The sequence below is a fragment of the Nerophis ophidion genome, linkage group LG17 (genome assembly GCF_033978795.1).
Source record: "Nerophis ophidion isolate RoL-2023_Sa linkage group LG17, RoL_Noph_v1.0, whole genome shotgun sequence".
Classification (NCBI taxonomy): Eukaryota; Metazoa; Chordata; class Actinopteri; order Syngnathiformes; family Syngnathidae; genus Nerophis; species Nerophis ophidion.
Genome location: NC_084627.1, coordinates 45,179,002 through 45,205,130, shown reverse-complemented (window position 1 = coordinate 45,205,130; position 26,129 = coordinate 45,179,002). Strand labels below are relative to the sequence as shown.

The 26,129-nt window shown below is 38.2% G+C and overlaps 1 protein-coding gene across 1 annotated transcript in view; it reads right to left on the bottom strand.

Moving 5' to 3' along the window:
* tsc1b (TSC complex subunit 1b) overlaps nt 1-26,129 on the bottom strand; it is a 51,671-nt gene that overhangs the window by 21,363 nt on the left and 4,179 nt on the right. Inside the window, exons 2-14 of the mRNA XM_061877046.1 lie at nt 18,389-18,603; nt 18,198-18,301; nt 14,136-14,288; nt 11,887-12,031; nt 11,578-11,732; nt 11,434-11,507; nt 11,170-11,348; nt 8,952-9,058; nt 7,069-7,234; nt 6,854-6,975; nt 4,561-4,648; nt 1,639-1,740; nt 832-1,438 (exon numbers count right to left, since the gene is read on the bottom strand). Coding sequence (XP_061733030.1) covers nt 832-1,438; nt 1,639-1,740; nt 4,561-4,648; nt 6,854-6,975; nt 7,069-7,234; nt 8,952-9,058; nt 11,170-11,348; nt 11,434-11,507; nt 11,578-11,732; nt 11,887-12,031; nt 14,136-14,288; nt 18,198-18,301; nt 18,389-18,497 — 2,111 coding nt within the window. The 5' untranslated portion in view covers nt 18,498-18,603. The remainder of the gene's footprint in view (nt 1-831; nt 1,439-1,638; nt 1,741-4,560; nt 4,649-6,853; nt 6,976-7,068; nt 7,235-8,951; nt 9,059-11,169; nt 11,349-11,433; nt 11,508-11,577; nt 11,733-11,886; nt 12,032-14,135; nt 14,289-18,197; nt 18,302-18,388; nt 18,604-26,129) is intronic.

Sequence of the window (26,129 nt, the reverse complement as noted above, 5' to 3'; positions counted from 1 at the left end):
ATTGTGGTAATAAGTCGGCTCTTACCGGAGACATGAGCAGAGCTTGCATCCTCCTGCAGCTGTCAAAGAGGCAGCTGCGACGTACTTGGCTCCTATATGGCTTCCATCAGAGACACTGGGGGTCACCACACCCCTCCGACTTTCAGGTATGACTTTATAATCTCAGTAAAACACTAGTAACACAATAAGCGGATAAGGGATTTTCCAGAATTATCCTAGTAAATGTGTCTAATATCTGAATCGCTCCCACTGCAGTCGCCTTTTTTTTTTTCTAGTGCTTCACTCTAACTTTCCTCATCCACAAATCTTTCATCCTCGCTCAAATTAATGGGGAAATAGTCGCTTTCTCGGTCCTAATCGCTCTTGCTGCTGGTGGTTATGATTGTAAACAATGTTCAGATGTGAGGAGATCCACAATCGTGACGTCACGCACACATCGTCTGCTACTTCCGGTACAGGCAAGACTTTTTTATTGGCGACCAAAAGTTGCAAACTTTATCATCGATGTTCTCTACTAAATCCTTTCAGCAAAAATATGGCAATATCGCGAAATGATCAAGTATGACACATAGAATGGATCTGCTATTCCCGTTTAAATAAGAAAATCTAATTTCAGTAGGCCTTTAACATATGTTCCACACATTCAGTTTGGGTAAATGTGTTGTTGGCTTTGCGTCTGGCTTAATCACTAGAATGGAATTTAAACTCATTTAATACATGATGCGCCAAACAGTCACAAACCGTGCAAGATGCTGCAAAAGGGAGATTGACATTCTTTAAATAATTAACATGAAACGGAATGACGACAACAACAAAGCTAAAGCTTCTTACCTCTTAAGGACTTTATCATGGGTATCGCTTCCCTGCTGAACAAGGCGATCCAGCACCTCCAGTGGTGAAGTAATAGCAACCCCCTCCTCGTTCAAATCCTCCAGCCCCTCTTCCTGTCTTGAAAGCCGCTCCAGTGCCACCTTTTTGACCGCCTCTGATGTCTTCTGGCCCACGTAAAGCGAGGCGGCTCTGGGCAAAGCGAGGTCAAAGAACACCTCATACGGCACCGGGGCAGATGTCTTGCTGCACGGACTTGGCGAGAACATCCCAAACTTGCCCACTTCGTCCTCCGGGGCAGAAGGGTGATCAATGGGTGTGAAACCTGACAAGAAGGGCCAGGATTGTTCCAGGCCAACGGCTGAACTCAGGCTCTCTCCCGCTCCACCTCCTTGTTCAAGAACACCGCTACTGGCAATGTTCTCCACTTTGTCTGGCGAAGACACAGCATGGCGTGTGTCTCCAGGTTGGCTGTTGGTGAGGTTCTTGTCTTGTGCCTGGCAGCCCGTCAGGGTCTCAGTGGTGCGGTAGAAAGGGGAGTCAAAACCCCTCAGGCCTGACAGCTCCTGCTTGTCCTCCGTGATCTTCAGCAGCTCTTCTGTGATGGCCGCTACACATGTAAAAGAAAAAACATGGAATAAAACCAGCTACCAGGGTGCCAAGCATCTGCTGCACCGTATGGAGAAATAGACATTTAAGAGTTTTTCTATCATTTTTTCGGACAAAATCCACCCGCCCCAAAAAATTGAAACACCTGTGTCACAAATGTGATGTGGTTCTGCAACATAGAAAAAAAGATCAACAGCTCACCCTCTTCTTTTTCTTTTTCTGTTCTCAGCTGAAGTTCCAACTCCTGTTTCTTCATGAAAAACGACAGCTCCGTCAATGTCATGGACATATTCTCGTCATCACCTGTGTTTGATGATTGAATGTCATTGCACAAATAGAAAGTTCCAACAGTAAAAAAGTATAAAATGTTACGGTCCCCCTTTTTTCTTTTTAAATTTTGTCCGGGCATTCAATGGATCGCAACTGGACTGTTCAGTTTGTTGTAAATGTCTTCATTAGTTCATGCTCATAGATTTAAAAAAATAAGACAAACTGAACAGTTGATTGAATGAGAACACAATGACATGTATGAATCAGAACAGCCATAGAAATTAAAAAGTTTAAACTTGACTTGATTACCACATTTGGCAGCACAGAATGAAAATGCACCAACTAAATTTAAAAAAAGCTTTTAGACAGATCCATGCATGACTACTGTATTTTTCGGACTATAAAAAGGTGCACCTAAAATAATTTCATTTTCCCAAAAATCGACAGTGTGCCTTATAAACCCCTGCGCCTAATGTATGGAATAATTCAGGTTGTGCTTACCGACCTCTAAGTGTCTTAAGCATGTAACTAAATCGGCATAGCAATTTTAGCGTATCACTGCTAGTCTGCACCGTACTGACACATCAAGAGTCTAAGTAACGCCAGCCAAGAATGTCAAAATAACATCCAAGTGGCTGACATTTATCCATGACAATATGGAGAAGATGCTGATGGTGTGTTTAATAGAGAAGCAGCTTGAAGGATAGACCATACAAGTCCGCTCTGCACGGTAAATACTGTATATTATTATATTATTTCATAAAACTCCTGTAGATGTTTGTAGTACGTTAGACTTGTGCTGGATCAGCTGAGACCCCTTGTGGCTCCTTCCCTGGACCCTCAACAGTTTGCATATCCGCCTCATGTAGGAGTGGATGATGCAGTTATATACCTGCTGCATTTCACTCTCACCTGGATGGTGGGAGGGGCACTGTGAGGATCATGTTCTTTGGTTTCTCTAGTGCCTTAAACACCATCCAGCCAATTCTGATGAGTGACAAGTTGCTCAGGATGGGTGTCAGTTCATCCATTGTCTCCTGGATCACTGATTCTTGTCTGATAGTCCCCAGTTTGTGCGACTGCGGAGATACTGTGGTCAGTGGTGTAGGTATTCCACAGGGAACTGTCCTGTCTCCTTTCCTGTTCACCTTGTACACCTCAGACTTCCAGTATAGTTACAGGTCCTGCCCCTTGCAGAAATACTCTGATGACTCAGCTGTGGTCGGGTGTGTCGGAGAGGGACAGGAATTGGAGTACAGGACACTGATCACTGACTGTGGAGTGGTCTTAGGCAAACCATCTGCTCTTTAATGCGGGCAAGACCAAGGAGCTGGTCATCAATTTCAAGAACAAAAATACCCTTCCGGAGCCCATCAACATCCAAGTCCGGGAGGTGGCAGTAAAGGTACCTGGGAGTCCACATGAACAGCAGACAGCAAAGCTGTATACAAAAAGGGTATGAGCAGACTTTTTCCTGAGGAAGCTTAGGTCCTTTAATGTTTGCAGCAGGCTGTTGGAGATCTTTTATCAGTCTGTTGTGGCCAGTGCCCTGTACTTTGCAGTGCTTTGTTGGGGGAGCAACTGGAACTGGATTGACAAACTGATCCGGAAAGCCGGCCAAACAATTGGTACGCAGTTGTGTCAGTGAGGGACAGGAGGACACTGGATAAACTGCTTGCCATCATGGACAATCCTGCCCACCCATTCCACCAGTCAATTGAGGGACATACTCCAACAGGCTCCTTCAAGTTCGTTCCCACACTGAGCGATTCAAGAACTCCTTCATTCTGCACTTCATTCAGCTGTACCGTCCCTTGACATATGGCAGTGGATGATATCTGTCTATTATGTGACTGCTTCTATGTTAGCTAATGCTCTTTGTTTATTATGAATATTTTCTGCTGGATCCATTCTGTTTTATGCTGTCGCTATTTTTTTGCTACAGCTGTTACATATACTGTAATATTGTACATGGTAATTGGGATTTGTTATATATTGTATAAAAATATAATATAAACGATATATGTATATATATATACATTACATATATGTTATATTTTAAATATATGTTATATTTTAAATTGCCTCCCACTTCCAAAGACATGCACCTGGGGATAGGTTGATTGGCAACACTAAATTGGCCCTAGTGTGTGAATGTTGTCTGTGTTGGCCCTACGATGAGGTGGCGACTTGTCCAGGGTGTACCGCGCCTTCCGCCCGAATGTAGCTGAGATAGGCGCCACCGCCCCCCGCGACCCCAAAAGGGAATAAGCGGTAGAAAATGGATGGATGGATAAATTGCCACTAAGGTACATTTTTAGTCTACTTTATATACTATGTTTTCGCCCTCTTTTGTGCCCTTGTGTGCATTCTCCTTTCCATCCTTTGTAACTGAGCTACTGTGTGGAACAATTTCCCTTGTGGATCAATAAAGTTTGTCTATGTCCAAGACTATATTTTATTTTTTTCTTCTAAATAGTACTTATTAACTTAAAGTTTGGTATTCTTTCCAAGGAAAAAATAGGCTGGTGAATTGTGTTTAAGTAACAAAACGTTTAAGTGACAAAACAAGCAGGTCTAAGCGTGGTACACACAGCAAAGTATGACTGGACCCTAAGTCTGTGTGATCCCTGACTTTAGGCTGAAGTGTGGGAGCATGAAAATGGCCTGAATCGATGACAGAAAAGACTTTATCAACTCAAATCATTTGCTTGATCAAAATATGCATGTATTAATCAAACTCCTCTACTAAGGGTTTGATCACAGGCAGCTGTATTCCAGATCATATTTTAATGCAAAGAAACAATCTAGATGGTTTCATATACATTGTAGATGTGATGGAACATAATTAACCTCGGTTTGTGGCTCCAGGTTTTTCAGAGTCTTTCACAGGTTCCTGTCTCACCAGTGCAGGCTTACTGCTGTCGACGTGCCTTCGTTCCTGCAAACCCCCACAGTTTGAATACAATTACTTGTGATATTTATGGATTACTTACATAAAGATAGTACATGTCAGGCGTTGGAGAGAAACTTAAAGGGGAACATTATCACCAAGAGTTAATATATACCTTGATGTTGCAGAAAAAAAGACCATGTATTTTTTTAACCGATTTCCGAACTCTAAATGGGAGAATTTTGGCAAATTAAACGCCTTTCTGTTTATCGGTCTTTTAGCGATGACGTCAGAACGTGACGTCACCGAGGCAACACACCCGCCATATTCATTTTCAACACATTGCAAACACCGGGTCTCAGCTCTGTTAGTTTCCATTTTTTCGACTATTTTTTGGAACCTTGGAGACATCATGCCTCGTCGGTGTGTTGTCGGAGGGTGTAACAACACTAACAGGGAGGGATTCAAGTTGCACCACTGGCAAGAAATCTGCCGCCAGACCCCCATTGAATGTACCAAAGTGTCTTCACATTTGACCGGCGATGCTAAGACAGACATGGCACAGAGATGTATGGATAACTGCAGATGCATTTGCAATGATTAAGTCAACGAAATCACAAAGGTGAGTTTTGTTGATGTTGTTGACTTATGTGCTAATCAGACATATTTGGTCACGGCATGACTGCCAGCTAATCGATGCTAACATGTTATTTACGCTAGCTGTATGTACATTTGAAACTAGATACCCACATTTAATGCGAAACAAACACTTACCAATCGACACATTTTAGTTGCTCCAGTGTCACAAGATGCGAAAGTCCTGATCGTTTGGTCCGCACATTTTACCGGCGATGCTAGTAAGGCAGCCATGCTATGGGCCACTTCATTAGGTACACCAACGCTATGGCCAAATAGCGTCAATAGCTTCAATTTCTTCTTCAATTTCGTTTTCGCTATCTGCCTCCATACTCCAACCATCTGTTTCAATACATGCGTAATCTGTTGAATCGCTTAAGCCGCTGAAATCAGAGTCTGAATCCGAGCTAATGTCGCTATATCTTGCTATGGTAACCGCCATGTTGTTTGTATTGGCAGCCCTGTATGACGTCACAGGGAAATGGATAGTGTTTTCGAAGATAGCGAAAATAAGGCACTTTAAAGCTTTATTTAGGGATATTCCGGGACCGGTAAAATTTTGAAAAAAACTTCAAAAAATACAACAAGCCACTGGGAACTGAATTTTATTGTTTTTAACCCTTTTGAAATTGTGATAATGTTCCTTTTTAAATATATAATTAAATTTTGACAAAGTTCCTTTTCCAACAATGACACATTTGAGCAACCGGACAAAACTGTGAATTTTTCGCCCTGAATTCAAAAGTTAGTCAAATATAGCCACATGGAATTTAGGCCAATAGCATGTTTTCAAACAAAATCAACAAGTAATATTTAAAAAACCAAAAACAAAGAAAGAATTTGGGTAGCAGGAATGTGCTGCGATTTCAAGTCCTCAGTCGTAGTTGAAATATAAATGATTATACAGAAAAAATAAATGAGTGATTTTACTTCTGGCCTTCCCATGGACTGCAATGGATGTGAATGATACAACTTCCTGTGGACCAGTTGACTTGAAGAACATTACACATTATTTGTTCAGGTAACAGGAGTGAAAACCTGGGGACATCGGCTTGAAGCTTAAACTGCTTTTTTTGTGGGGACGGGGCAATACATTGAAAATGGGACCCATTGCCTCCCTGCTTTGCTGGAATTGGGGATAAATCACCAAAATGATTCCCAGGCGCGGCCACTGCTGCTGCCCACTGCTCCCCTCACCTCCCAGGGGGTGATCAAGGGTGATAGGTCAAATGCAGAGAATACTTTTGCCACACCTAGTGTGTGTGTGACAATCATTGGAACTTTAAGATTAATTTTTTCCGGTGTTGAAGTTAATTTGAATTGATATTTGAAATTGTATTTATTATCAAAATGCAGGACACTGTAAAATACCAACAAAAACCTTCTACAGTTTGTTATTGTGCACTAATAGATTTTATTTTCTGAGGACGCAAATTGCAAGGATCCAAACAACCACTGAACATTATAACTTCTTAGTAAAACTAAATGGAGAAACATTTTCATACCATGTATAAGCTACCACATTTTTTAAAAGAATCAAAATTAACCTGTAAAAATGAAAAAGGAGCATCAATTTTAAAAGTCAGTTTGAAAACACTAGTATTTTAAATGGCTTACTTTTCTGGGTGGACTGGATTGGACGGTATTTGCCGGTAAGGAGATGATAGGAAAGTCATCTGGTAGTGTGGGAGGTGGTGATGAGGTGGCTGGCGTACTCGACGCAGGTGTTCCTTTCCCTCCTTGTCAAATGTAACACAAAAACAGCATGTGAGTAAAAAAAACAAAAAAAACTAAAGATAATTTTAGCGTTATGATGTTGGAGATGAACGCACCTGAAGTACTATGAAAGCGGCTGGGAAGGTGAGTTGCACTGTGAGAGAGCTCGAAGTTGGGTGACATGCCTCTGGATGAAGGGGGCGAAGCCATTCCACACAAGGACGAGGGGCTCCACAGTGGGTCCTTACCCCCATAGGAGGAGTTAAGCTCACCGGTGGAGTTCTGTTCAAGGAAAGCAAAACTTGTTAGCCTTTAGATTGTATTTTATATTCTGAAATAGCATCCATACTTTTATGATTTTGTAATGTGAAATGTTAGAAAAAGCTTTATCAAGTGAAATTACTCAAACATAGGGTGCTTGAAAAAACACTCACTTATTTGTTATTAACTGTCTGGAATAGACTTATGAACTAAGTCTTTAAGTTGAAGTTGTGTTGAGTTAAGTTTATGACCCAGTAAATTGAGTAATGCGGACATGTTATTGGATACTTTCAATAAGCATATGTCTTTAAGACTTTGTATCTGTGAGTAATATGCAATTATAATACTTGTATTGAAATATGTCTAGATGCGGTATTGTTTAGACGGCAATATTATTCAATTAAAGACACATACTACTTATGTCTAACTTGTGTGCTTTTTAGCTGCTAGCTTCTATTAGTGTATAGAATACAATAGAATAGAAAGTACTTTATTGATCCCTGGGGGAAATTCAGCAATATAGAGGAGCTGTCAAAGTAATTTTCATTGAGGGCCACATCGCAGTTATGTTTGGCCCCAGAGGGTCGCTTCTAACAGTGAATACTATCATTATACAATTTTTAATGCATTTTATAAGTAGTTTTATTTTTTAAACTATAATGTAAAAAAATATGGTAAGGTACATAAGGTAAGGTATATTACTGTAAATGAAACAGTACTGATGTTTCTATGGTTAAAAAAAAAAGCAGCTCAGTTGCCAGAATGTTGCTGTAAAATGTACATTGTTTTTTTTACTGTAAATTTAAAAAAAAAAAACTGCAATTTTACAGTAAAATTCTGGCAACTGAGCAGCCGGTTTTTTGGTGTTTTTTTTTTTTAACCACAAATCAACAAGTGCAGCTTTTTCAGTGTATTACTGTAAATGCCAAGACAACACCAGTTTTACAGTAAAAAAAGTACTGTTTTTGTCATCTAGAGAAAAATGCTGTAAAAACCACAGTAAATTTAACAATTTGACCATGAAATCTATCGCTAGTTTGACATTGCACAATTTAAAGGATGATTTGCTCCAAAATTATTTTTATTTGTTCGTATTTATTTCTATTTAAAAAATGGTTTCAACGTTTAATACATTTTTGCATATTTAGACAATATTTAAGTTACATAATTTGCTATTACATGGAATACATATTTTTTTTCTTCCAAAATAGAAAGAAAGAATAAATTTAGTAAAAAAAAAAGTTACAGTACTTTTATTTATACATATTTGCAGGCTTTCCAGGGCCAAATAAAATGAAGTGGCGGGCCACATCTAGCCCCCGGGCCTTGAGTTTGACACCTGTGGTTTATGGCCTACTATGGTAAACATTTGTAAATGACTTAACTAAAACACAAGAGAAGACCAACATTGTTTGCTAATTGGAGGATATTTAGATGCTAACTGGCTGTCAAGTTCTGAACACGTATATGCGTTGCAGGACTGGTTGTATCCGAGCACTTATATAGATTTTAGATGCAAGCCGATATAATACGATACTTGTTTTATATCCGATCTGGACACTCCAAATTATTAATATATGTCATAGTTTATGATTCATGAAATACAAAACAACATCCCTTACCCATTTGTTTATTTTTTGGACCTAACAAAACGGATCATTCGCTTTTGCATTTACGGTATGTAAAAAAATAAATTTAAAAATGTCTATAGATATTTTAGGCAAGTTCAAAATGTTACCTGACGTTTGGAGGTCGGGGGGCTACGACTGGTCGGCTGTGTCCCTGAGAAGGGGGGCAAAGACAGGGGTTGCCGTGGAGTGGAGAACGGGGTCGATGAGGAGCTTCCTGTTGTCAAAAAGCCAAAGGGTCGGATCTCAGTGATGTTTCCCATGACCAGGTACAACTCATTGTTTTCTATTCAAAGCATAAGGACACTACTGAAAAAGCAATTTTAAATTAATTTCAGCAAATACCATTCCTTGAATTAATTTAAACCTCTTCTCACTCCTGCGCTTACCAAAGGCATGCGGTAAAAGTAAGCATGTGCTAATTATTTTAAAACCTTTTCCCCCTCCGGCACTTACCAAAGGCATTCAGTAAAAATGTGAGTGTGATGTAAGCTTGGACCTTAAATCCTACAGAATAGCTCTTAATCTTCTTCCCTTAATGCGATTTCAAATTACCGGTATTGAAATCAGCCTCTTCCATTTTGAAAATGATGACAGGTGTCACTCGTGACGTCACGAGTTTGACCAGGCGGTAATACTAAGAATGCGCTAATTATTTTGGTAAGCGAGTTTGACCCAGCAGTAATTCAAGGCAGGCACATACTATATGCCCTGCAGCAATTCAAAGAAATACGGTATTTGTGCTCTATAAATGACAGAAATGACAAACAATACCGTTTTACAATAACATTCCATAATATTATTTTGATTTACAACTATAATAATCACCTGTCTGTTTTTAGTAAAGGAGTTTTAACCCTTGCCTGGTAATATATATTCATAAGTGGTCCATTAATAGAAAGTATTTTTCATTTATGATACAAATTAATAATGGCCAACACCGATATTGATTCAATTCGTCATTAGCAGGACTCATTCATACCGTATTCTTCGGACTATAAGGCACACTTAAAATCCTTTAATTTTCTCATAACTTGACAGCGCTCCTTATAACCCGGTGCGCCTAATGTACGGAATAATTTTGGTTGTGCTTACCGACCTCAAAGCTGTTTTTTTTGGTACATTGTGAAATGATAAGTGTGACCAGTCGATGGCAGTCACACACAAGAGATACGTGTAGACTGCAATATGACTCAAGTAAACGCCAACATTTTATATGTTCCATTGAAAATATAGAACATTACACACGGCACTCAAACATCTATCAACATTTTTTTACTACGTCTTTGGTAAGCTATGATAAGACATTATCTGGCAAGTCCTGAAAATTTGTGCGAGTCCGCCTTTGTAGCCTGTGACTACACTGTAGTCGATAAGCTTGTTCTTTTTCTCTATCTTCTTATGTGACATTCATCCTCCGCAGTTGCCATTTCTAATATGAAGTAGTGTAAAGTTCCTACTTATATATCTGTCAGTAAACTCACCATGAAAGTGATAAAACATACCGGTGTGGTGAGTTTACATTATTGACCCAAGAGAGTTCCGATCGGACAGTTTTTCACTGGTCAGTTTTCCGGTGTTTTTATTGTACCCGTGAGCCACGGATGAGGAGATGCTGCTCTGTTATTGATTTAGGTAAAGTCTGAATGTCATTAAAACAGTCAGCACCATCGTTTGACACTTCTTCCACTCCCATCCTTGCACGCTACACCGCTACAACAAAAGATGACGGGGAGAAGACGCTGTCGAAGGTGAGCCACGTAAATAAGACCGCCCACTAAACAGCGCATCCTGAAAAGACCGTCAGAAAGCAACTTGAAGATGATGTGTAAAACATCATCTATGCAACATTTTGACCAAAGAACCACCATTACATGTTATTTAAACCACAAGGAAGTCTTTTACATTTGGAAAAAAATCATTGTAATCTTATGCGCCCTATGGCCTGGAAAATACGGTACTTTTAATACTTTGTAATGTGGAATGTTAGAAAAGGTTAGATCAGGTTAAATGATTCAAACAGAGAACAATGTTAGATATGAAAAACACAACCACATTTGATCAACCGTCGAGAATGGACGTATGCGGTCTTCAAGTTGAAGTCAAGTATTGATTTCTTTTTTGGCGACACCTAGTGGCCACCGTAATTTGTGAAGTCGCTCATGTCGCAGTAAATTGAATGATGGGGCCAGTTTTTTTACTAGCTACTGTCTAGTATGCTACTGCTTTATAAGACTGTCGAAATCTATATCAGATCAGGACAGCCGTACCATTCATCACAGTGTGTGCTCAAGACCAAGGAAGTATACTCCCTTTGTTTAAACTAACCAAAGCTGCTGTGGAGGTCTGTGTATGGGCTGGAAGTGCAATCCTGTGGTCGCAGATGGATGTGAGGGTAAAAGTTCTCAGGCATGGTGGCATATCCTTCTTCACAAGAGGCCTCCTTTGGGTCGAGAGATACTTTGGCACATTCGATGACAATATCGTGGATTTCATACTTCTTCCACCTGCAGCAAAACATAGACCATTAAGTTCTACAGATAGATACAACGCACATGCATTGCAAAGTCTTGCTGATTATACAACACTCGCCTGGTTGGGTCAAGCTCGTAATCCTTGGTTCCTGTCACCAATTCAGGGTGGATACGGACGTGTTCGAGCATTGGCTGAGGATAGGTTCAAAGCAAAGTTATTATCAATACTCTATTGATGACTTTGATTACAATGGCACTTCACCTTGACCACCTCCTCAAAGGTTTCCACATTTTCCTTCATGCTGTAGTGAGAGCGCAGGTAGGAAACGAAGTTGCAAGGATACATGCCATACAGACGGTGGAAGAGGGAGTAGACGCTAGCGTGAAGGTGGATCAAGTAAACCTCTGAAATGTGCCCTAAATGGATACATTACAGATTCATTAGATTCAACCCGGTTTTCATTCATTCTGTCAAATTGTTACGAGACTATCCCAGTTCACTTCGGGAGACCAACAGTATTATGAACACCATTGATATGCTGTTTTGGAAGGCACAGTACGCATAGCTCACCGGGATTCTTTAGGTTCCAAGATGCCAGGCGACCAAAAATGTCAAAATACTCCCACAGGTGTTGTTTCCCTGCTTGAGGAATCATGGGAAGTAGTGTGATCAGCACCAACACCCCGGTAATCAGCACCACAACGTCTGTATCCATCTGCCAAAAAAAACAAAAAACGGAGGAGTGTACCCTCTTACAAGCACATGGACAGTTACTCATTTTCATGGTAGGATTATTTAAACAGAGAGAATAGAAACTCAGAATAAACATTACATGTTGTCATAAACTAACATGCATTTTAATTAAGTGAAATACTGTACAGGGCGAACCCGTTGGTGGTTGTCAAAGAATGAAATTGAATTGAAACTAGATATTGATTGCACTTTTACATACTTTTTTTAAGCGTCTTTGAGTACTCTGAAAAGCCCTATACTAAATCAAATGTATCATTATTAGGGGTGTGGGGAAAAAATCGATTCGAATACGAATACAATCATCTATGTTGTGTGATTCAGAATGGATCCTATTTCTTAAAAAAAATTGATTTTTTTTTTTTATTTAAAAAAAAGTTTGTTTTTTTTAATCAATCCAACAAACCACTACACAGCAATACCATAACAATGCAATCCAATTCCAAAACCAAACCTGATCCAGCAACACTCAGAACTGCAATAAACAGAGCAATTGAGAGGAGACACAAACACGACACAGAATAAACCAAAAGTATTATCATCAACAACAGTATCAATATTAGTTATAATTTCAGCATAGCAGTGATTAAAAATCCCTCATTTACATTATCATTAGACATTTATAAAAATAAAAAAAAAGTGTCACAGTGGCTTACACTTGCATCGCATCTCATAAGCTTGACAACACACCGTGTCCAATATTTTCACAAAGATAAAATAAGTAATTTTTGGTTCGTTTAATAGTTAAAACAAATTTACATTATTGCAATCAGTTGATAAAACATTGTCCTTTACAATTATAAAAGCTTTTTACAAAAATCTACTATTCTGCTTGCATGTCAGCAGACTGGGGTAGATCCTGCTGAAATCCTATGTATTGAATGAATACAGAATCCTTTTAAAATCGGGGGGGAAAAAAATCGTTTTTGAATCGAGAATCGAATTGAATAGAAAAAAAAAAAAAAATCGATACATCGATACATTATCGAATCCTGACCCCAAGAATCGATATTGAATCGAATCGTGGGACACCCAAAGATTCACAGCCCTAATTATTATTATTATTATTACTTGTGACTTTTGCCAGAGAAAAATGAAAGACTTCAAAGATTCTTTATAAGGATGTTTAATGATTTTTTAACCTAAAAAAACAAATTGGTGCATGTTGTTAGTTGCTTTGGTAGAATCTAGGATAATATTACCATGCTTTTATTTTCAACATACTTTGCACTGAACAGGAAGTCCCTGTGTGCATGTTTTAATGTTACATAACTAGACAGTATTTGCTTCATGATGATTAGCAATAATGAGACCGGTAACAGTATTACAACAAGTTGACAAACCAGTGGTGTCCAAATGTGAATTAGTGAATTATATTTATATAGCGCTTTTCTTTAGTGACTCAAAGCGCTTTACATAGTGAAACCCAATATCTAAGTTACATTTAAACCACTGTGGGTGGCACTGGGAGCACGTGGGTAAAGTGTCTTGCCGAAGGACACAACGGCAGTGACTAGGATGGCGGAAGCGGGAATCGAGCCTGCAGCCCTCAAGTTGCTGGCACGGCCACTCTACCAACCGAGCTATACCGCCCAAATGGGGTCCAGGGGTCATTTACAGCTAGTTTTGCTAACAACCTGTGGCTCATTCTAAAAATACTAATAAAAAATAAAAATAACAAAGTTGAGTAAAAGAGCAAACAGATGTAATGTAACGATTAAAGTTTAAATGTTAATACCAAAAACCTGACATGCAAAGAAAAAGGCTTCCACACTCAGTATGCAGCCCTTAATTGAAAAAGTTTAGACACCACTGACATGAACAATTATTCATAGAAACAACCTTTTTTTTTTATTTCTATGCTGACAAATGTGGTCAATTATGTAGTATGTTGATAAGACACAGAATTAAAATCAATCTCTTGTATTCAAACCACTCCACCACTACGGCGTTAACAAAGAACCTCAGGGACAAAATTGTAGACTTACAAAAGCCTGAAAGAGGTTACAAAACCATCAGCGTACAAGAACAGTGTTATTTGTACATTCGTGACATAACCGCATTATTACCTTCAGGCATTTGAGCAGAGAGAGTAGAAGAGGATATCGAGCAATCTTGTGGATCCAGGAAGGCTGCTTGCGGATGACGTGCCCTAACATTGTGAGGGTGGGCAGCCGGCAGGACTGCTTGGTCATACACTCGTTCATTTTGTCCAGAAGGTGCTGTGGAAGCAGGTAGTGAGAGACCAAAGGGGTTAGCCAACATTGTTTATACTCTCTTAGGCCTGGGCGATATATCGATTTTTTTGATACATTAAAGTTATTTTGTTGGAGAAAATGTATAAAAAATTTTTTTGGCTTCGGTATGCTTTCATTCTTTGATTCATAAGACAAATCTTATGGCTTAACTACACAGTCCAAGGCACACCAATCAAGATCATTGACTGTCTTTATAACCACGCCTTGAAAGTCCTAGACAAGAAGAGTATACGATTTCAGCGTTGCCACATTTTAAGCAAATACAATATTTTAAGTTTTACTAATTACATTTTTGTTACACATAGTCAAACTGTTTTTTAAATGCTTAAATAACTCTGCTCCCCAATTACTCAACAAGGCAATTACAAGACTGCAAAGTGGTACCAGATCTACCACCCAAGCAACGTCACAAGGCAACTGTTGCGTTCCATTCCATAGAACATCTTTTGCCCAGACTGCCTTTTCAATAAAAAGGACCACAACTATGGAACTCTCAACCTGACATTTTAAAATGTATACCTGCACTTGTCACTTTCAAAAAACAAACAAAATTGTGGCGAGATGAGCAACAATCGTGTTCCCATGTTTAGTTTTTACACATTTTACTAATTGGTTCTTATCCAGTTTGCACTTTTTATGTGTTAATATCATTATTACTGGCTTTTATGTAGTTTGCAATTTGTCTGTATTATTACTATTATTATTATTATTGACTCCTCATTGCCTCCCTTTTATTTTCCTATTTTAGTGATGCTAGATCTGTGTTGTTGTTGGGGACAAGTGTTGTAAATTAGCTTTGGCTACAAACACTATGATGCATACATTGGATAACTGTCTCAGATGTCTATGTTTCTGTATCTGTCCCTATCTCAAATAAACCTTTATACTTTTTGCCCTCATGAACTTCCATAGCCCTTGCATGCCCCCTTACCAGAGGTGGGTAGAGTAGCCAGATATTGCACTCAAGTAAGAGTACTGTTACTTTAGAGATGTATTACTCAAGTAAAAGTATGGAGTAGTCACCCAAATATTTACTTGAGTAAAAGTAAAAAGTATGCTGTGAAAAAACTACTCAAGTACTGAGTAACTGATGAGTAACCTGTTTAATGATGACGGCAACAAGTAATGCAAAAAAACATAAAAATAGCAATGAACAAATTCAGAGCCAGTAATATCTCTTTAGCAACTAAAACCATAACATACATTAAATAATATTTATTTGGTTTTACACTGTATTGAAAACAAATTTGAAAATGAATTTTACCTTTGCAAGCTCATTATACTATTGGCTAAGTTGTATATTCATAAATGTAAATTTCTCAATACCCAACCTGTTTTTTGTGCCTTTAAAAAAGATTTAGAACTCTACATTAAAAGACTCTACCTCTAACAACCAAAAAGCTGTGAAAATGATGATGTGTTCCAAATTTAACTTATTTACTGAGATTGCGTGAGCCTATGGCTTTGCACTTCGTTTATTTTATATATATATATTTTTTGCATTCTATTTTAGTTACTTTGTATTTACAACCCCCTGCCGCTGTTTTGTACGGTTTTTATACTGTTTTTGTACTTACTTTGATCATTATTTTCAAATGTTTGTAAATGTTGAAATTTATAAATAAAGGTTTATAAAAAATAAAAAGTGTGCAGTTAATCATGTGACCGCCTGGCTCTGTTTGATTAGTGAAACGGAGTCAAACATCACCAGACTGCATTTGATTGGTGAAACGCAGGCATGTGATGGATCCTACTTTGAAAGTCTGTCTGACAAAACAAAACAAAGCGTGCATTAACAGATCGATAAAAATCAGTAACGAGTAGCGAGCTGAATGTAGATAAATGGAGTAGAGTAAAAGTAGCGTTTCTTCTCTATAAATATACTCAAGCAAAAGTAAGTTGCATTAAAACTACTCTTAGAAGTACAATTTATCCCAAAAATTACTCAAATAGATGTAACTGAGTAAATGTAGCGCTTTACTATCCACCTCTGCCCCTTACTTCCTTAGCCAAGATCCAAAACATGGCTAATTCTAACGCTGACAAGAGTGAGATGTTTATTCGAAAGGAAAAAAAAAGTATTGTCTGTACTTTGGTTTTGCGGCAACACACGTGGAACAAATGACTGCAGAGAGCAAGGTTTGTTTAAAAATGACAGCAGCACAACAAACCTATTTCAGTATCCAAAACCAAAGCATCCAGTCAAGGGCGGGAAACACAAATCAACGAGCCAAACAAAACCGCAACAAACAGACTCTGGGTAAAATGCATTTTATTACGGTGGAAGCATTTACACAAGGTACGTATGATAATGCTGTGTATGATAAGAAAGAAGCACAATGCACGTTGTGATCACTAAAGCAGTCACTCTGCGCGCCCGCCAAGATGCGTGAATGAAAAAGCCTGCCTTTATTCACTTACTAAAACTATTACATAGCTTTCTCAATTAAGAATACTTCATGTTTATTTACAGAATTATTTTATTTAAAACAGAAGTTTTACTTTTTCACATTTTTAATCTCAATGTTGGAGGTTTGTATTTATTTGCATGCAATGTGCAATGCTACACTTTGTTTACAGAAGTATTTTATTCAAGACAGAAGTATTGCATCGAAGTAATTTAGTTCTTTGAAAATTGTTACACAAAAAGTACAAATCTAGTCTAAAAATACATTATTCAAACAAAAAATTTTCTGAGAGAAAGACGCAGTGTCATTTCAAACTACTAGTTTTTGATCAAATAAAAGAAAAAACTTGTTTTTGAATTATTTCTGTCATTTGTATTCAATGGTTTCTTTAAAAAAGTAGGGAAAAATATCGAAAAAATATATTTTTTAAGCAATATAGTCCAGGCCTATTCTCAGTCAGTACCAGCCTTTGTCTCATATGTTTGTATTATTTTCTCAAGTCGTTATCTATAGCAGGGGTCGGGAACCTTTTTGGCTGAGAGAGCCATGAAAGCCAGATATTTCAAAAAGAATTTCCGTGAGAGCCATTTCATATTTTTTAACATTGAATACAACTAAATGTGTGCATTTTTAAGTAAGACCAACATTTTTAGAGTATAAAAAGTATCTTATTCTTTTTAATAACATTGTTATTCTAAAGCTAACCAATAATAAATATAATACTTCTTACCATTAATGCCACTTCTTGAACAGGTGCGATAGAAAATGGATGGTTGGATTAAAATGCATGATTATAATTTGAACGTTATTTTTAACACTGTGATTACCAGCTGAATTATTCAATACTTATCGTGTTAAGCAATGTCAGCTAAGATTTATCTGAGAGCCAGATGCGGTCATCAAAAGAGCCACATCTGGCTCTAGAGCCATAGGTTCCCTACCCCTGATCTATAGGTTTGTGTTTTATCATGTTACTTTCTAAAAGATAATCTATTTAAATCACATTGCCTTTTAAGATACACAGTACAGGCCACAAGTTTGGACACACCTTCTCATTCAATGGGTTTACTTTATTTTCATGACTATTTACATTGTAGATTGTCACTGAAGGCATCAAAACTATGAATGAACACATGTGGAGTTAAGGTGAAATAACTGAAAACGTGTTTTAAATAATAGTTTCTTCAAAATGGCCACCCTTTGCTGTGATTACTGTTTTGCACACTCTTGGCATTCTCTCGATGAGCTTCAAGAGGTAGTCACCCGAAATGGTTTTCATTTCAGAGGCGTCATTGTTTTGATGCCTTCAGTGAATCTCCCAGTAGTCATGAAAATAAAGAAAACGCATTGAAATGAGAAGGTGTGTCCAGACCTTTGGCCTGTACTGTATATACTGGATATTATTACATTATTATAGTTATGTAAAATGTTTTTCCATGCAACATCTTCCAGCTTTTTATCTCACCTTGTCATGTGGCTCCCTGACCGAGCAGAGGATATGCATGGCCTCGGGAGAGTTTGTTTCCAGAAAGTAATCCACCAGCCCGTTGAGCAGCACAGACCCCCGTTCTGCAAAAATATGACCCACAGATGTTACATTCTGACACAAACATTGAAGCAGACAAAAAAAAAAAAACATGTAAAACTTGACACTACCAGTGCTGAGCTGTTCATTAATAAGGCCCCTGATCTCTTCAAGCTGGTGGAGGTCTGCTGTCTCCAGGAGAGGGAGCAGATCCCCCATGCTGGGCTGCTCCCGAGCCATGGTGGCAGTGCTGGGGGTGGAGGCAGTGTCTCTCTCTCTCACACGGTGTCCTTCCTGCCTGGAGGACTCCCTTGGAGACACCAACCAATTCAGTCTCCAGGCACCTCTGGAGAACACGGATGGCAAACATTTCACTAAAGACGCTTAAAGGTTGGTTTGTTCTTCTAGGTCGAGGCCATGGTTGGGTTTTTGAAAAATATTTCCTTTGTGTTTTACTAGTCACTCAAAGTGCACCAATTCCCCCATTTGCCTTGATACATATTTTTAAACTGTGGGAATAAGCGGTAGAAAATGGATGGATGGATGTTTATAATGCTACTATACACTTTTGTTTAAGAAGGTCCTAACTTGGTTGTCAGTTAAGTAAAGTACAACTCATTCTCTGCCGACATGTCCAATATCGAAGTGCAACTTTGTTTGTCAACAAAGTTGCACTTCGAATTGATTAACGTGGACCCCGACTTAAACAAGTTGAAAAACTTATTGGGGTGTTACCATTTAGTGGTCAATTGTACGGAATATGTACTGTACTGTGCAATCTACTAATAAAAGTATCAATCAATCAATCAAACACTCAATTTAGCTAGTTCATTTATTGTTTTGGTTGTGTATGTTTGAGCCCCTGCATCCCCTAAAAATATGGTATTGCTTTTAGTTGTATAGAAAAAATAAATAAATGGTAAATGGTTGTACTTGTATAGCGCTTTTCTTTTCTACCCCTTTTTAGGGAGCCCAAAGCGCTTTGACAGTATTTCCACATTCACACACTGATGACGGGAGCTGCCATGCAAGGCGCTAACCAGGACCCGTCAGGAGCAAGGGTGAAGTGTCTTGCTCAAGGACACAACTAGGATGGTAGAAGGTGGGGATTGAACCAGTAACCAGTAACTAGCACGGCCACTCTCCCAACTTTGCCACGCCGAAACGTATAGTTTTTCCAGTGCGAAATTTTGCCAACAAAATACATTTTGTTATTGTTTGTTATATTTAACTTAGGGATTTAAACGTTTTAATTTAAATTACAACGCTAAAATACACAAGAAATACAATTTTTTTGCATTTGAAAGGATATACGTGCAATATGTATAATCATTGAATTAATGGTTGATTTGGTGTCATAAAATCAGTAATAATTTCTTGGTAAATGTATTGTCAAGGAAAATTTGTTATCTAAATTGTTATCAAAAACTCTACCAGAAATGTCCAGAAGCTTGTGGATGGCTACCAAAAGCGCCTTATTGCAGTGAAACTTTCCTAGGGACATGTAAGCAAATATTACCATTGATGTATGTATACTTTTGACCCAGCAGATTTTGTCACATTTTCAGTAGACCCATAATAAATTCATAAAACAACCAAACTTCATGAATGTTTTTTGTGACCAACAAGTATGTTCTCCAATCACTCTATCACAAAAATTGGGAGTTGTAGAAATGATTGGAAACTCAAGACAGCCATTACATTATGTCCTTAGCAAGTGTATGTAAACATCTGACCAATGTGGCCCCCGAGTCAAAGAGTTTGTACACCCCTGGTCTAAATCATTGTTCATTCTTTGTTAAAATAGATATAGACGTGTCGGCTTTCTTTGGACATTGGAAATGTAATCTTCGAATACACAAAAACAATTGCAAGCAGGTGGGCTTTGCATAGTATGACACGTGACAAGCTGTTGCATTAGCTGGCAAAGACTCCTCTTACATGTTAAGACTGGAACAACCAAACATCAATCAAAACTCCAGCATATTTGATCTCTTATTTACTGCAGTCATATGTCATGCAAACACACTTCCCTCTGGGAAGAAACATGATAAACGACAGTAAGAGCTAAGTATAATACCCAACAAATGGGACGATAAATACTTATTTTCACTCGAGTCACAGTGCAGCAATTGTGTCTGTGTCTGTCAGCAATTGAATTCCCAGTCATGGGTTGTAGTTTCGGTAGTTCTGAAGGATTCAGTCATTATCATGGTTGACTTGGAGTTAAGCAAAGGTTTCCAAAGTACAGATCGTACCCCCAAGTAATTGGGTTAACCTGCTAAGCTAAGATAAAAGCATGTTATGGTAGGTTTGTTTTAACGGAGAGCGATAGATTATCAACAAAGGTTATGCATCAATATGTATTACTATTTAGTTGTATTAATTAATACAAACCGGTGGGCGGCAATCGGCAACAGTCTGTTTGTTAGTGTACATTAATTAACTTCTAATCTCGAATAGAAGGCGACTGTTTTATACTCAGGTCCATACAGTATTTATTATAGTCCATACCATATATAACATCCACATACATGTATACAGTTTATTTTAAACGGACAAATATAAAAATTTGAAACATTTTCAAACATATTCAAAAAGTTTGTTGTGAAAGATAGACGGGCAGAGACAAGTAAGAGACTCCAATTTGAGTCACTCTTAGCGTGATCTCAGACAGCCTGGGAACGGTCAAGAAGAAACAAAAGGACCTTTATGCAACACCAGCACTCACTTCCATATTACATTTGGATGCAAGCTGTCAACAACAAGCCCTTTTGCAACCACACCAACATCTTAATTCTCTGTTGAACTCTTTTTCCAAAATAATTACTTTTGGCAGAATAATGAAACAATACGTAGTAGGCAATAAAAATTAAGAATGGGCCAAAATATGTTATACAACAAAGTCAAATTGCTTGTTTATAGGATTCCTTTGGATAATAGAACAACAACAAAAGTCAAAGTTCAATTTGCAAGTGAATGAAAGCACAATTGAGGTTTAGTTGCCTAAAAAATGCCAAAAATGTCAGTCTGGTAGATAGGTTTGCATTGGAGGAACTCACTCTGAATCTTCTTGAATATCTGTTTCCATCCATCCATCCATTTTCTACCGCTTATTCCCTATTGGGGTCGCTGGCGGCTATCTCAGCTACAATTGGGCGGAAGGCGGTGTACACCCTGGACAAGTCGCCAACTCCATGCACGTGTATTAAAGGCCTACTGAAACAAACAACTACCGACCACGCAGTCTGATAGTTTATATATCAATGGTGAAATATTAACATTGGAACACATGACAATACGGCTTTTTTAGTTTACTAAATTGCAATTTTAAATTTCCCGCGAGTTTCTTGGTGAAAACGTCGCAGAACGATGACGCGTACGCGTGACGTCACGGACTGAAATATTAGCGCTGCACCACTCGCGGCTAAAAGTCGTCTGCTTTAACCGCATAATTACACAGTATTTTGGACATCTTTGTTGCTGACTCTTTTGTAATTTGTTCGTTTAATAATAGAGACTATAAAAAACAATGCTGTTGGTGGAAAGCGGTGGATTGCAGCTGTCTTGAGCACCGAGACACAGCCGGTGTTTCTTTGTTTGTTGTGAAGCAGAGCGGTCAAGCGAACATGTTTTCTCTACGTCAACCAGCATGTTTTTGGATGGGGAAATTGTGATATATATGTATCTTACCGGAGAAATCATTGGATTATTCGTCGTCCTGCAGCAGCTGTTTAAAAGGCAGCTGTGAGCTTGGCTCCTCGGCTTTTCTCTGAGACACTTCGTGTTCACCGCAACCATCCGACCTCGAGGTATGTCTTTACAATCTTTAAAAACGCACTAAAACACTTAAAACAATAAGCAGATAAGGGATCTTCCAGAAATATCCTAGTAAATGTGTCTAATTACATCAGAAACGCTCACACTGCCGCCGCCTGGAGCTTTTTTTTTTTTTCCTAGCCCTTCACTATCAATATCCTAATTCACAAATCTTTCATCCTCGCTCATATTAAATGGGGAAATTGTCGCTTTCTCGGTCCGAATTGCTCTTACTGCTGGTGGCTCCCATTAAAAACAATGTGAATATGTGTGGAGCCCTGCAACCCGTGACGTAACGCACACATCGTCAGCTACTTCCGGTACAGGCAAGGCTTTTCTATTAGCAACCAAAAGTTGCGAACTTTATCGTCGATGTTCTCTACCAAATCCTTTCAGCAAAAATATGGCAATATCGCGAAATGATCAAGTATGACACATAGAAAGGACCTGCTATTCCCGTTTAAATAAGAAAATCTCATTTCAGTAGGCCTTTAAGGCTTACGAGGGGGAGGTAAAGTCTCTCCCTTGGTTAACAGCTTTGGAAGTCTGGTATTGAGGTACGGTCTTTTTGACAAACCACAACACAAACAGTGTACCCGTGTCAAAGAACGACGATGTAAGGTGACCTCTTCGCGCCATTTAGATCCTGTATATTAACCATTGTCTTTTATAAAAGAAACCAGGATCCCCCCCCCAACATTAATTGTGGCACGGCACCACGGCAAGGTAAAATCTGCCACAAACTTAAAAATAAGGGGATTTACATGGAAACAAGTCATACTTTATCTAAATTGATACATAGTGTGTAAATAATAGGCTATTGACAAGTGTTGCACGCGAGAATGCATTCAAGGTTTGTTCAGAATCAGGTCCTTTCACGACAGCTAAAGCAACTTTCTTTTCATTTATTCGGAACATAGAGTGGGTTGTTCCACTGCAGCCAAATTAAGGTGAGGCCTTTAATTCCAGGAACACCATGTCCATCGTCAAGCATGGTGGTGGTAGTATTATGCTCTGGGCCTGTGGAACTGGTGCTTTAAATGGGACAATGAAAAAGGAGGATTACCTCCAAATTCTTTAGGACAAGCTACAATTATCAGCCCGGAGGTTGGGTCTTGGGCGCAGTTGGGTGTTCCAACACGACAATGAACCCAAACACACGTCAAAAGTGGTAAAGGAATGGCTAAATCCGGGTAAAATTAAGGTTTTACAATGGCATTCCCAAAGTCCTGACAATGCTGAAGAAACAAGTCCATGTCACAAAACCAAGACATTATGTTCTTTACAAGTGTATGTAAACTTTTGATAACAACTGTACACTATTTTATTTGGAGAGGCAGAGTTAATATACCCTTTATGTGAGACTGTTTTGTATTTAATAAATACCAAAATAATATTTTAAACTCTGACCGTTGCTTTTTGTTTTCTTGAATGGGAGTTTTTCCTGTTAAGATGAGTTCCTGTTTGTCTGTATTTGCCGTCTTATTTTATACTTCCCTCACATTTTCTTTTGGAACATACAGTGCTTAAATTTGTGCATATCATGTTTGCTTGTAGAGTGGAGATTATAACAGCCTCATAAAACATACTATAATGACATTAAAGCAAACAAAGCTCTGAGAGGGCATAGCTGACGGTGAGGATTACCGGTTCTCCGGTTAATGAGAGGTATTTATATTACTGATATATTATATATTCATATTTATAAAAATATATGTTCATATATATATAGGATATAAATTATATTATTTATTATTATTATTGTATATTGTGAGCGAACTGTAGTGCTGAATTTCCCCCAGGGATCAATAAAGTACTTTCTATTCTATTATATTCTCTAAAACTCTCAATGTTTAATATTTCCATTTTAAACTAAAATGATCGTAAAATCGTGGTTAATCACCGCACATTGATAAACTCAGACCGGAGAAGCAACTTTGTGTTTAAATACTAGTCGTCTTAAATGCATAAAGAAACACACCCCAATGTAAAGTTACATAAACAAATTGTTGGCTGAGCAACAGTTATTTTATTGTGTAAATTGAGCCTACAGGCTGTGCACTCTAAGAACACAGTAAAAGAACTATACAAGAAGGCATATGACACACACTAGTCAGCAATGGGAAGTGAACCCGAGTGAAGTCACAATAAACCGAAAACATGCAACCGTGGTTTTGCTTTTATCATTAAAAACACTCTAAAACCTTAGCAAATTCAAAACAAAAGAATATGTACATATTTAAACACTAAAATAACAATCTTAAATGTCTCTTGTGTCAAGGTAAGTATATTATTGTGTATTTTTAAAGGAAAAAAATTAAAGGTGTAAAGGTGTCAGTGTGTGTAGTTTTTAACCACATTCAACAAAAACGAGATAATTTGAATCAAATTTTAATTGTCTCTTTTCTTATCTGTAGCACTTTAAGATTCCCGCAATGTTAAGTGCATTATAAATAAAAGTCAATATTATTAGGACCGTAAATATTTTGTTCACAATAACCTTAAAATGAAGTAACCACATCCCAAGCTGAAGCAAAGTCTAGTTCTGGCCTCAAACTGAATTAGTACACTCCATTTTGCCACAACTGATTCAGGACACAAATCAACAGACATCATTAAAATAATTCAATAATAACCTAATTGTCATGATGCCCGTGGAGGCTTTCTAAAAATATTTTAGAATTGTTCTGCAGTTCGAGTGCATTTGTTGCTAATAAAACATGTCATGTATACCAGGAAAGTCACTAAATATCTGGCTGCCTTCAGGATAAGTCTGATTTGATTTTGAAATAAACATAATATAAATACTCATAATTCAATTGCTCACTCCAATCTGCACATAATATGGCCTAATTGGCGACTTGTCCCAGGGTGTATCAACACTGCCCTCCAGTTGCATTTCTTATAAAGTTAAATAAATGATAAACGGTTTGTACTTGTATAGCGCTTTTCTACCTTCAAGGTACTCAAAGCGCTTTGACACTTCTTCCACATTTACCCATTCACACACACATTCACACACTGATGGAGGGAGCTGCCATGCAAGGCACTAACCAGCACCTATCAGGAGCAAGGGTGAAGTGTCTTGCTCAGGACACAACGGACGTGACGAGGTTGGTACTAGGTGGGGATTGAACCAGGGACCCTGGGGTTACGCACGGCCACTCTACCACTGCGCCACGCCGTCCCTGTTAAATAAACTGTTTTATAAATAAATAGCTCCCTAAAGTACATTAGCAATATTATATAGTATTCAAAACCACGTCGTTCATGAATGGTTATATGATGTACTTCGATAATGTTCTATACCAGTGGTTCTCAAATGGGGATACACGTACCCCTGGGGGTACTTGAAGGTATAGCAAGGGGTATGTGAGACTTTTTTTAAATATTCTAAAAATAGCAACTATTCAAAAATCCTTTATAAATATATTTATTGAATAATACTTCAACAAAATATGAATGTTACTTCATGAACTGTGAAAAGAAATGCAACAAAGAGATATTCAGTGTTGACAGCTAGACTTTTTGTGGACATGTTCCATAAATATTGATGTTAAATGTTTCTTTTTTTGTGAAGACATTTTTAGAATTAAGTTCATGAATCCAGATGGGTCTCTTTCTGTGGAAGTGGGGTGTAGGGGCTTCGTTGGTTCCTCAACTGCCCGCCTTCTCCGAGACATTGGATGCACAGGAGCTGGGCATCGGAAAGCCATGAAAGAGCTGGCGGAGGAGGCGGAAAAAGGCAGCTTCTGGCTGTGGCTAAGGAGGAACAATAAGAGTTGGGGTGCAAACACCTAGGGCAGGGGTGCCCACACTTTTTCTGCAGGCGAGCTACTTTTCAATTGACCAACTCGAGGGGATCTTCCTCATTTATATATATATCATTTATATGTATTTATTTATGAAAGAGACATTTTTGTAAACAAGTTAAATGTGTTTAATGATAATACAAGCATGTGTAACACATATAGATGTCTTTCTTTCACGAAGACAAGAATATAAGTTGGTGTATTACCTGATTCTGATGACTTGCATTGATTGGAATCAGAC